This window comes from Rhinolophus ferrumequinum, chromosome 25, assembly GCF_004115265.2.
Source record: "Rhinolophus ferrumequinum isolate MPI-CBG mRhiFer1 chromosome 25, mRhiFer1_v1.p, whole genome shotgun sequence".
NCBI classification, from domain to species: Eukaryota; Metazoa; Chordata; class Mammalia; order Chiroptera; family Rhinolophidae; genus Rhinolophus; species Rhinolophus ferrumequinum.
In genome coordinates this window covers 14,694,117-14,704,881 of record NC_046308.1, presented here as the reverse complement: position 1 = coordinate 14,704,881, position 10,765 = coordinate 14,694,117, and the positions used below count along the sequence as shown (strand labels likewise).

Below are 10,765 nucleotides of genomic sequence, written 5' to 3'. Positions count from 1 at the left end.
GGGCTGGTCAACAGAGGTGAGAGTTTGGGGCATGGGATTCCCCTAGAACCCCGCTGTGATCTCAAGGATGGCGTGACATAGAGGTATGAACATGGCTTTCTGATTGAGGCCTGGGTTGCAATCCTGGGTCCTCACGCATTACCTGGGGTAGATGACTTCACCTCTCTGAGCCTCAGTTTCCTCTTCTGTGAAATGGGAGGGTCCTAGTGCCTCCTTCCCAGGCAGTTTAAGGGGACTCATGGAGATACTCCAGATATATTTGCTGAATGGATAAGTGGGGCAATTCAGGGACTGATTTTCAAGGACAAGGGGAGATCCAGGCAGGGAAGGTCGCAGTGGTACGCAGTGGCCAGCCTATACCCATCTCTGAAAGCCAATTGTCACATTTTCAGAATTATGTGAACCATTTGTTTTGTAAGTTAAATTACCCTGTTTTCCCCAAAATAAGACCTAGCCGGACAATCAGCTCTAATGTGTCTTTTGGAGCAAAAATTAATATAAGACCCGGTCTGTATTATATTATATTATTACATTACATTATGTTATATTATATTAAAGACCTGGTCTTATATTATAATAAAATAAGACCGGGTTTTATATTAATTTTTGCTCCAAAAGACACATTAGAGCTGATTGTCTGGCTAGGTCTTATTTTCGGGGAAACACAGTATATTACATTAAAAACCAAGGTCCTCAATACTCAAAACTCATCACTTCCTAATTATTTTACTATTTTCTGCTATTATCTCTACTCTTGAGATGACTTACATGTATTATATCATCTACTATATGGATGGTTGGTTGCTCAAAACCGGCCATGGGAATATTTACACCAAGGAAATATTGGTGCACACAAGCACTACAAATCATGGCCTGGGTACCAATCCACCCAAGGAGCCAGTTGTTAAACATTTACTAGCACTCCGCTGTGTTTGGAGCTGCATCCAGGCTACACAGTCCTTCCTCTTTCATCCTCTAGCTCTGCACAGAGGGAAGCGCCAGGCTGCCAATGACTCTAAGAGCTGATGGCGGGCGCCCCCTGGTGGCTGCTTTAAGCACCCATCATCCCTGATGCTGATCTAAATCCTGCACCTCGGAGAAATAGACAGGTGGAAAATCAGGCACTCCCGGAGCCCTCAGGAGAAAGGGAGAGCTGCTCCCTGCCCAGAAGGACGGGTTGACAAGAACCTGGGAGACTGTTCAGATGTCCCCCAAGTCTTTCAGCTTCTGGGTCCTCACTGCCATGATGTGGAATCCTCCCGCTGGTTTTTCTCCCAAAGGGCAAGTGACTTATGTTGCTCCTAAAGCATCATGCCTCCTTCTCCAGCATCAGCTGCCCTGGACCACAGTGGACACCGCTCTTCCACCAGGGCCCTCACCAAAGCATCTTGGACACACCTTCCTTGTGTGTCCTACTTGTTCTACAGGTTCGGGGCGGGGGCAGGCCTTCCTCCACTTCTCACTGACCCTGATGGCCTGTTGCCTGCCGCGTTCCCTGCTGCCTTTCCCCAGTTGCTCCTCTTTCCTCATCCAGCCCCTCTCTCCTGAGCTGCACCCAGTACCTCCAGACTCAGTACTCTCTTTGAGCTCCCTCTTGGCAGGTTATGTCCTGGAGTGGAAGGGTCCCTCACTTCCAAAGAGGCTTCTGGAGGTATTTTTCTAGAAGAGAAAAACAGCCTCCCCTGAGATGATTTTTAGTTCTCTCTTAGAAGGTGGAACTCTTAAGCAGCAGTTTCCTTCTCCCTGAAGGAAAATGACTAAAAGGCACCGGGACGCAGAAGTTCAAGAGTTTAAATACCTGCTCAGCCACTGCCGGTGGGCCAGTCTCTTTCTCCTCTGTAAGCCTTCACTTTCTGATCTTACCACGTAGGGTCCAAGTGGGTTTTGAACGTGGTAATGTATGCACGTGATAAGTGTTGTTTAAATGGGTCCACCAACTGTCCTGATTTGCTGGGGCGGCAGAGTTTCCCATGATATGAAACTTTCAATGCTAAAATCAGGAAAGTCTCAGGCACACCGGGACTTCTGGTCACCCTATACTTAAATCAGGCGTCAGTAAACTTACAGAGCCTAATCCAGCCTGCCACCTATTTATAAATAAAGTTTTATTAGAACTCAGCCAAACCCATTTACTTATGATACATTGTCAATTACTGCATGTGTAATAGAAGGGTGGAGTTGAGAAGTTGCAGACCAGGTGGCCTGCAAAACCTAAAATATTTACTGTCTGGCCCTTTAGGAGAAAGTCTGTTGGCCCCAAACTTTCAATGACAGCTACTCCTGTGAGTTGCACAAAAGGCTGGTAGACAGACTGCAGCTGTGTTCGCCTGTGTGACGAATGGGTGGGTACTGGGTGTTAAGCGGAGACAGGTTCCATGTGGAATGGAGAGGGGAGGGTGGGCTTCCGGGGCGGCTGGCATTGATGTGTAGAGACGGTTTTTGTCTGAGATGTGGGGGGAACCCAGTTCTGTCAGCCGGAATTGGGTTGTGGGGGGCGTGAAATAAAGTAGTCCCTGGAAGCCAGCCGCGCTTTACACCCCAAACAGCCGGAAAGCTTTCCTGGCTCCTCAAGGATGTACCAAGATGCCCCCAGTGTTCCCGAGACAATACTGAAGTCAGCCTAACAGGCTGTGGGTCCTCAGTTGTGGGTCCTCAGTGAGCAGCAAAGGCCAACACCACACTCCTCCAGGAGGTACCTTGATACCTTGAAGCATCCAGCCAGTGTTTGTTTATCGAATATTTATTGAGTGCTTACGCTGTACCGGACCCCGGGCTGGGCAGTGGGATACTTCAATGAACTAGACAGAGCCCACCCTGCAATGGGGACACAGAGGAAGGCCAGAGAGGGCAGGATGAGGGTTACTGTCACCGGAAGGAAGCTCGTTCTGCACACACAGTCTCAAAGAAGGGTGTCCTCTCCAAAGAAGGCTTTGCCCTCTCCAAGCCTGCGCCAGCCCTCACAGGGTGACACCTCACCCTGAGCTCCCTGCAAAGGCATCCAAGAAAACTCCAGCTGCCCCCAGGGGAGCAGCAGCTGGAAATGGCCTCAGGAATGTACCCATCCCCAAAATGCATGCATGTGACCATGACAACCAGAAGACAATGGCGGTGGGGTGGGGGCAAGGAACCCTGACTCTTCCCTGGTGCTGGGTATGAAACTCCAGCAGCCAGGGGGAAGAAGGGACCTTGGCTGCTTGGGTCCTGTTGAAGCACTTGGGGGCCCTGCCCTAAAGATCCCATCCCCAGGGGACTCTGACAAGGGCCAGATTTGTGGACTAGAGCCTGGAGGCAGTGGTGGCCCAGGGGGCTGCCGACGGAGCAAGGAGGCAGGGGGCCCTGCTCCAGGGGTTAGGCAGGGGGAGCTAAGGGAGGAAGCTGTGCAGGGTGAGGTCATCCCCCTCATGGTCCTCCCCGGGCCCTTCCTTTAGGCCGTGGCTCGTGGTGTGCAGGTTCCCGTTGGCTGTGGCGGTGGGCCCCTCGCCCCTGTCAGACAGTAGGGCTGAGATGCAGACCATCTCAGTGGGCGAGTAATTGCGCACGGGGTACATGTGGTTCTTGCGGGAGAGGCGGACAGCCAGCACCACAGTGCACACGAGGAAGATGGTGGCCACGAGTGCCAGGATGAGGATGGCCAACAAGCACTGTTTCACAGGGATGTTACCCAGGCCCGCTGTGGGGCTGGGGGCCACAGAGCTCTGCGGGGAGAGACCCTGACTCTTTCTCCATTGGTTGATGAAGCTGTCAGTCGAATTGCTGGCTGGCATAGTGGTGCCCCTGTGAGGATGAGAGAGCACAAGAAGGGTTGTGGTTGGGCTGCTTGTGGTAGCAGCTCCTGTAGATGGAGCCTTCGTGGTGGCTGGATCTGTGGACAGGGCCTCCATGGCTGCTGGTCCCGTGGACAGGAACTCCATGACAGTGGATTTCATAGTCAGCACCTCTGTGGCTGCAGGTTCTGTGAACAGGGCCTCGGTGGCTGCTGGTCCCATGGACAGGGCCTCCGTGACAGTGGATTTCATAGTCAGCGCCTCCGTGGCTGCGGGTTCTGTGGACAGGGCCTCCGTGACAGTGGATTTCATAGTCAGCGCCTCCGTGGCTGCAGGTTCTGTGGTCAGTGCCTCTGTGGCTGCTGGTCCTGTGGACAGGGCCTCCGTGACAGTGGATTTCATAGTCAGCACCTCCGTGGCTGCGGGTTCTGTGGTCAGTGCCTCCGTGGCTGCTGGTCCTGTGGACAGGGCCTCCATGACAGTGGATTTCATGGACAGGGCCTCCGTGGCTGCTGGCACCATGGCTAGGGCCTTTGTGGTGGACAGCTCTGTGGATGGAGCCTCCTTTGTGGATGGAGCCACCATGATGGGAGAGATTGTAGTGACCAGTTCTTTGGTCAGAGGACCCAGTGTGACAGGAATCCCCTGCGTGGCCAGTTCTGTGCTCAGATTCCCAGAGGCTGTCCCTCCTGCATCCAAGCCAGCAGAGTCCCCTTTGGCTGGCCCCCGAGTACCAGGCCCTGCAGAATCTCTTTGCCCCAAGCTTCCTATCATAGCCTGAAGCTCGGGGCTCAGGGACACAGCCCCTGCACTAGTTTCAAGCATTTCTGGAGGGTCCGTATGATAATCATCGTACGTGTCGGTGAAGTCCTCATGCATGAGCAACTGTCTCCGGCCCCGGGCAAGCAGGGGGCCTGGGGACTCCCTGGCTCCATTCTCCTGGGTCTCCCACAGCTGGAGGAAGCTGCCAGGGCCCAGCAGGGTCAGCAGCAGGAGGACTTGCAGAGGCATGGCACCTGGGGGAAGACACGGACAGAGGGACATCAGGACAGCCTCACCCCCGGGCCTGCCAAGCACCCTCAACTGTGATCTGGGACGGCCACCGCTGGCTGTAGGGCTGGTCGGGGGCAGATACTTGGCTTTAGGCATCTTCACGACCCAGTACATGCCTGGTGCTCAGTAGGCCCTAAACAAATAGCAGCTATTACTATTTATCGACATGAATAAATCCATCCAGGAGGACCTCCAACTCCCTCTATACGGTGCACAGAAACTGTTTGTCTCCCCATCCTTTTTGATGAAAGTTTTTTATTTGTGGGCAAGACAATCCACTGGGGGTGTAGACAGAAAATATTAGAGCTTCGACGGATATTAACTTCACGTCCCCCCTTCTTCATTTCTATTTGTGTGTACATTTGTAGTATATCGAGTGTACAGTCATAGTACCTGTGTACAATTCATCAATAGACCCATGTACACATATTGTCCACTGATGAGGTCCATGAGCAAAAGAGTTTGGAGACCACAGGTCTACAGTATAAAGCTCCTTGTCTGGACCCGTGAGGCCTCTTGGAGTCTGATCCTGACCCCTCCCTCTCACCACGTCCCTCTGTTCCACTTGCCCCACTCTTGGCTCCCATCCTGCCCAGCCCTGGCCTGTCCCTCAGATTCTCAGTTGTTCATACCCTTTCTCAGTGTCTCAGCGTGGTCTGGCTGCCTTTGTCTATGTCCTCATACACAAAGGGGGTGACAGCACCTACCTCACAGACTGTGGTGCAGATGAAGTGAGGTGATGCCCACCAAGCCCTTAGCACTTTGTTCCCGTCACAAGCTCCAGCAAGGGGTGGCTACTTTGGTTCTTTCAGTAAACCTATGCCATACGTCCTCCAGGGCCTGGAGCCATCAACTATTCTATCCGGGATCAGGAGAAAACTCAAATCTTTTCAGAACATCCCTGCCCTCAGAAAGCTGACAGTCATTTCATTTGCCTGTGGACAGGGTCACTGTCCATTCTGGTATCACCTTCAGCCTCCAGACCAGGTAGCCAGAAAGGGCAGTACCTCTCCTTTGGGCCATCTCACTGGTCTTTCTTTTTGGCACTGTGAACACTCATGCTGTCTTGTTTTTTTTGTTGTTGTTGTTTTTTTCCCCTCTCTCTCTCTTCTTATGTTCCTCCCGCCATTGGCTGGTGTTTGTAGGATTCAAAATCTTGCACTAGAGAACCCTGCGATGAGTGACAGCTGTGTTTTAGGGCAGGATTCAGATATTCCTGGGTTCCTAAACACAATACCCTCCAGCAGTGTGCAAACCCTGACACAGTGCTGGGGCAGAGTGAGCCTGGATAATTTCCAGTGCCTTGCCTTGCACTTCATGGGATTCGGAGCAGAGAGCATTTGCTCATCTCTCCTTCAGTGACTATAACTTACTGGCCCCTCAGCTTCCAGCCGCTATCTGACCTCCTTCACGTTAGTGAGAATTATGGTGGTTTCTAAAATGCCAGTCTAATCATATCTGAAAATAATTTCTTAAACCAAACTTCATGATATTTGCACCAGACACTTTTGTCCCTCATGATTATCCTCCTTTTACTGAGGAGGGATGAGGCTCAGAGAGGTGAAGGAACCAGCTCAAAGACACACAGCTGGCAAGTGGCAGAAATCCAATTTGAACCCAGTGAGGATTCAGGAAGGCTTTTTGAAGAGACATGACCTAGCTGTGGGGGCAGAAGGAGCAAAGGCTTCTTGGAAGATGAGCTTAGCTTGCTGTGTTTGTGGCTGGGGTTGGGGACCCAGTTGGGAGAGGAAGGGCAGAGTATGAATAAGGAAATCCTTGAGGCCACGACCTAGAAAGGTCAGCCCCATGTATACCGGGTGCCATGTAGGGCATATGGGGTCAGGCAAAAGGATGTTTGAGTCCTAGCTCTGTCCCTTGCCAGATGCATGACCTTGACACAGATCTTTGTCTTTCTGAACCTCAGTTTTCTCATCTGTAAAATGGGGATAACAAACAGTACCAATCTCATAGGGCTGTTGAGAGGATGCAATGAGATGATGGATTCAAAAGTTCCAGGATTACAGTAGGTGCTTAATAAATGTGTCACATACACATGTACACATTCTTTGCCCTCTAACCTGCCTTCAAGAGGCAGAGTTTCTTTGTACATGGGGTGGAGTTCCTACTTGGGGAAGAGCATATGGCCTAATCTTGGCTTTCCTTGGGGGGTGGGTGGGGGAAGCAGAGAAATTTAGGAAGAAGCCACCAGCTCAGAGACATATCTCATAATTATGAAAAGACTCACCCCCCTCCCCGCCCCTTTCCCCCCCAACTTGGGCAGTTCTCAGTTCCTGGAAGACCGAGCCCTCAGCCACTTCCTGGAAGCGGAGAGGGAGGGGCAAAAACATAAGGCTCAACCCATCAGTTCCTGGGTCTGGGAGGTATCTTGGCAAGTCAGGGCCCGACTTGCTGCAGCCTGGAGGCTGAGAAGATACCACGAATGGGACCAAGGTTTCCTGGCCCCAACATGGGCTCTCGTCCTTGCCTGCCCTCACCCCTCCACCCATCCCCAGTCCCCTGCATGCAGAGATAGCCTCGGGTGGACGAGAGACCACTTAGCAGCTGTCTGACCTTGAGCAGGTTACTTCGCCCCCTCTGAGCCTCGTTTCCTCATCTGTAAAATGAATGATATGCTTCAAAGATTATGGTTGTGAGACTCAATTGGGGATAGGACGGTCCCCAATGCTGGCATCCAGCAGAGGGTATTTTCGGGGGGGCGGGGCTCTCTTTGGGGCTGTGGACAGAGGCGCAGAGGAAAGGGAGACCTCAGATTCAGGGAGAATACAGAGACGGTGACCTCCCTACCTCCCCCGTGGGCAGTTCTGGAAGCTGCGGGGTCCCATGTGAGAGCAGAGACCTCCCCATTTGTTGAAATAAAAGACAAGCAAACTGGGAAAGCTCCTGTCTCCCTACCTGGGCCTGTCTAGGGCGACCAGCTTCTCCTGGACTTCTCCAGTGTCAGCGCTAAAAGTCCCTCATGCCCTTACCCCGCAGGCCCAGGCAAGCTGGCAGCTGGTCACCCACGCCTGGCGCCTGACATCCTATGGGCTTCGAGGGGAAGGGGCCACAGACACAGCAGCCTCGCACCAACCAGGCCACGGCTAAGCAGCCAGCAGCCCATTTGACTCGGCTCCCAGAAAGATAACTCAGTTCCCACAGGTTCTGTGGCTCCAAGGGGGCCACACAGGTAGTTAGGAGAGGAGCGGAGAGTTAGCACTGTGTGTGGCAGGTCGGACGATAACTCTAATATTTCCTAAAATATGCTTATTGTAATATAACAAATGAGGATGGACTAATGATCTCATCATATGGGGGAACCTTATTTATCTTCATGCCTACTGGCTGTTATGATTCCCATTATACAGATTAGGAAAGCAAGGCTTAGAGCAGTGACATCACTTCCTCCAGTCCCCACCTTTCACCTCAGATGGCGGGAAAACAGCTGAGCAGGGCTCTGACACTGCCTTATCCTATCTGTCTACTGCTTTACTGCTTGCTTAATGGACAAGGTCAGGCACTGCCCATTTCCTGTCTTTCCCCCTAAAACCAGGTTGCTTCTGCTCCCAGCCCCACCTGGGCTTGGAGGGTGGCGGACTGTGCTGCAGGAAGGCCCACATTCCAGCTCCAATGTGGTCACCTTGGGCTGCTCAGAAAAGACACCCATGGGGCACTAAGAAATCAAAAGATCTCCAAATCCACAAGGAAGTCAAACCGAGGCCCAGGTGCCCCGCCCATTCCCCCAACGCCCCAGATCCCTGTGCAGATCTAAGTGCTGGCGAATAGGACAGGCCCTGGCCCAACTCCGGAGCAAATCCAGTATCCAACCAGATCCAGTCCCCGCTCTGTGGCTTACGAGCTGTGTGACCTTGGGCAACTGAACTCACCTCTATGAGCCACAGGTTCCTGACTGGAACACAAGGACCGTGGTAGCACCTACAGCTGATGGGGTTGTTGTGGGTTGAAGTGAGCTGGTTCAGGCTGCATGTTTAAGCACATAGTAAGCGCTCAATAAAGGCCAGCTGTTATCATTATTCTGCATGTAGGGCCATATCCCTGCAAAAGCCCCAACTCTGAGACAGCTTGGACATACCTCTGACATTGTTGGCCAGAAAGGGCTGGAAACGTGTCTCCATGGCAAACCCTAGGCACTGCGCACAGCCTCAGCCTGCTCTGGTTCATAAACCATGTGTTTCCAGTGTAGACAATGTGCCAGGCGCCGGTCTAAGAGCTATACATGAATTATTAGCTCATTCGAGCCCCACAACCTGAAGCAGCCGATTCTCCCCTCTGAGCCTTGTTTTCCTCATCTGTAAAAAGGGGGCCCCAGCGTTCTCAGATGATTCCCGGCCCCTTTGAAGGCCCTGATCCTTCTGGCTGAGTCTCCCAGGAGGCATTGAGCCTGGCAGCCCAGCCCCTTCCCCATCTGGGTTTCGCTACACCCTGGCTGCTAGCCAAGCCTGGGGAGAGAGGCATCTGCCACTTAGGGTGTGGCTAGCCCGGGCAACCCTCAGAGGAAGCCACTCTGGGGCCTGGGGCCAGGCAACCACCTCTTAAGCCTCCATCCTAGGGACCTTGAGAGGTCTGGCCCTGGGAACTAAAAGTCAGAGACGGGAGAGGGAAGAAAACAAGAGTGTCCGAGGGGGAGGAAGAGAATTCCAGACAACTAGAGCCCTAGTCTTTGTGTGTGTGTGTGTGTAAGCGGGCGCGCAAGGGGAACTGCTTTAGCCACAAGCCCCCCATTCTCCTTTTTGCCTCTAAAGTACCCCAAATAAAAATTAATAAGAGTATTCTAATTATTATTATTTTCTCTTTTTAGGATACTAGCAATAGTATCCTAATTCTAACATTTCAATAATTTGCTATCGACTAGTGCCATTTCCTCAATCTTTTAAAAAAAGTGTGAAGAACGCAGCTTTGGAAATGTTATTTTCATGGACCCATAACTCCTATGGCTTCAAGACAAATCTTGCACCGACTCCTAGGAATTGCCCTGACCTAACCCCAGCTCTGTTCCTGAGCCAATCCCTTCACCCCTCTGGGTCTCAGGGTCCCACCCATGAAAGGAGGGTAGAGTGATTTTTAGAGAAACGCTCCTGATTTCTCTAACTTTTTGAATTCAGAATGCTCCCAAGCCAGCAGATGCTGGCAAACCTGCTGGGAAGGACAGGATGAAAGTGGACGAGAGCAGGATCTGGAAGAGACAGCAGAACAGGGCCACAGATTCCAGGCAGACATTGGTCCCGAGCCCCGGAACTTTGGTCTGCCCTCCCCAGGGGCTGCAGCTCAGGGCCTACCCTTAGCTGTCAGGCAGGACGGCTGGTCCCTTGGGCACCCCCCACCACTCCCTGTGGTTTTGCAAGCCAGCACTTACCGTGCTCAGCAGAGCATGGGACAGCTGCCTCATGGGCCCAGGAGAAGTGGCTTCTCTGTTTTAGCGACAAGGTCCCAGCCCACGCTAACCGGACACTGCTGTGTCACCCGCAGCCGTGGTCCAGGCCTTGACAACCCCCAACGGTCGTGTATGAAAGAAGGAAGTGTGCATGTGGTTACTCAGATAGGGCCACGTGATGGCCCACACCTCCTTGTTTGTGACAGCTTTGGTGACACTGTTGATTGGGACGGGGTGTATCACTCTTGGGTTCCGGTAACCATGAAAACACCAAGAACTATATGGAAACTTTCTGGGGAACAGTGGTTGAGAGGGCCCAAAGTGAAAAAGGCCACAGCATTACTCTACAGGTAATGGAGAGTGAGGGTGAGAGGGGACCCGCCCTAGAAGGAAGGGAGTAACCAGATGCAGAGAAGGATGGTTTTTTGCTTCTTGCCCAGGAACGGAGTGGTGGGTGAAAACACAACAGACCGTCCTGAGCTTTGCAAATACGATGTACTCATTCTTTGAAATCCAAACGTTCTCTCTGGGTAAACAGGTGGTCTTTTCTGCTGCAACC

The 10,765-nt window shown here is 52.3% G+C and overlaps 1 protein-coding gene across 6 annotated transcripts; it reads right to left on the bottom strand.

Moving 5' to 3' along the window:
* Positions 1 to 2,452: 2,452 nt before the first annotated feature.
* Positions 2,453 to 10,333, bottom strand: SELPLG (selectin P ligand). 6 transcript variants are annotated; one of them, XM_033098484.1, is made up of 4 exons: positions 10,189 to 10,333; positions 8,908 to 9,045; positions 4,146 to 4,780; positions 2,453 to 4,055 (listed from the first exon to the last, which is right to left on the bottom strand). In XM_033098484.1, the coding sequence occupies exons 2-4, from the start codon at positions 8,948 to 8,950 to the stop codon at positions 3,363 to 3,365; spliced, it is 1,371 nt and encodes a 456-aa protein (XP_032954375.1). In that variant the 5' UTR covers positions 8,951 to 9,045; positions 10,189 to 10,333; the 3' UTR covers positions 2,453 to 3,362. The 6 variants fall into 6 exon arrangements, with proteins under 6 accessions (XP_032954375.1, XP_032954370.1, XP_032954372.1 ...); XM_033098483.1 differs by having other exon boundaries at positions 2,456 to 4,055; positions 4,116 to 4,780; XM_033098479.1 differs by having other exon boundaries at positions 2,455 to 4,780.
* Between the last annotated feature and the right edge of the window lie 432 nt (positions 10,334 to 10,765).

Coding starts and splice junctions, on each gene's coding strand:
- SELPLG (XM_033098479.1), bottom strand. CDS start 8,950: ATGGAGACACGTTTCCAGCCCTTTCTGGCCAACAATGTCAGAG. Junction 4,781..8,907: donor TCTGGCCAACAATGTCAGAG/GTATGTCCAAGC, acceptor GTCTTCCCCCAG/GTGCCATGCCTCTGCAAGTC.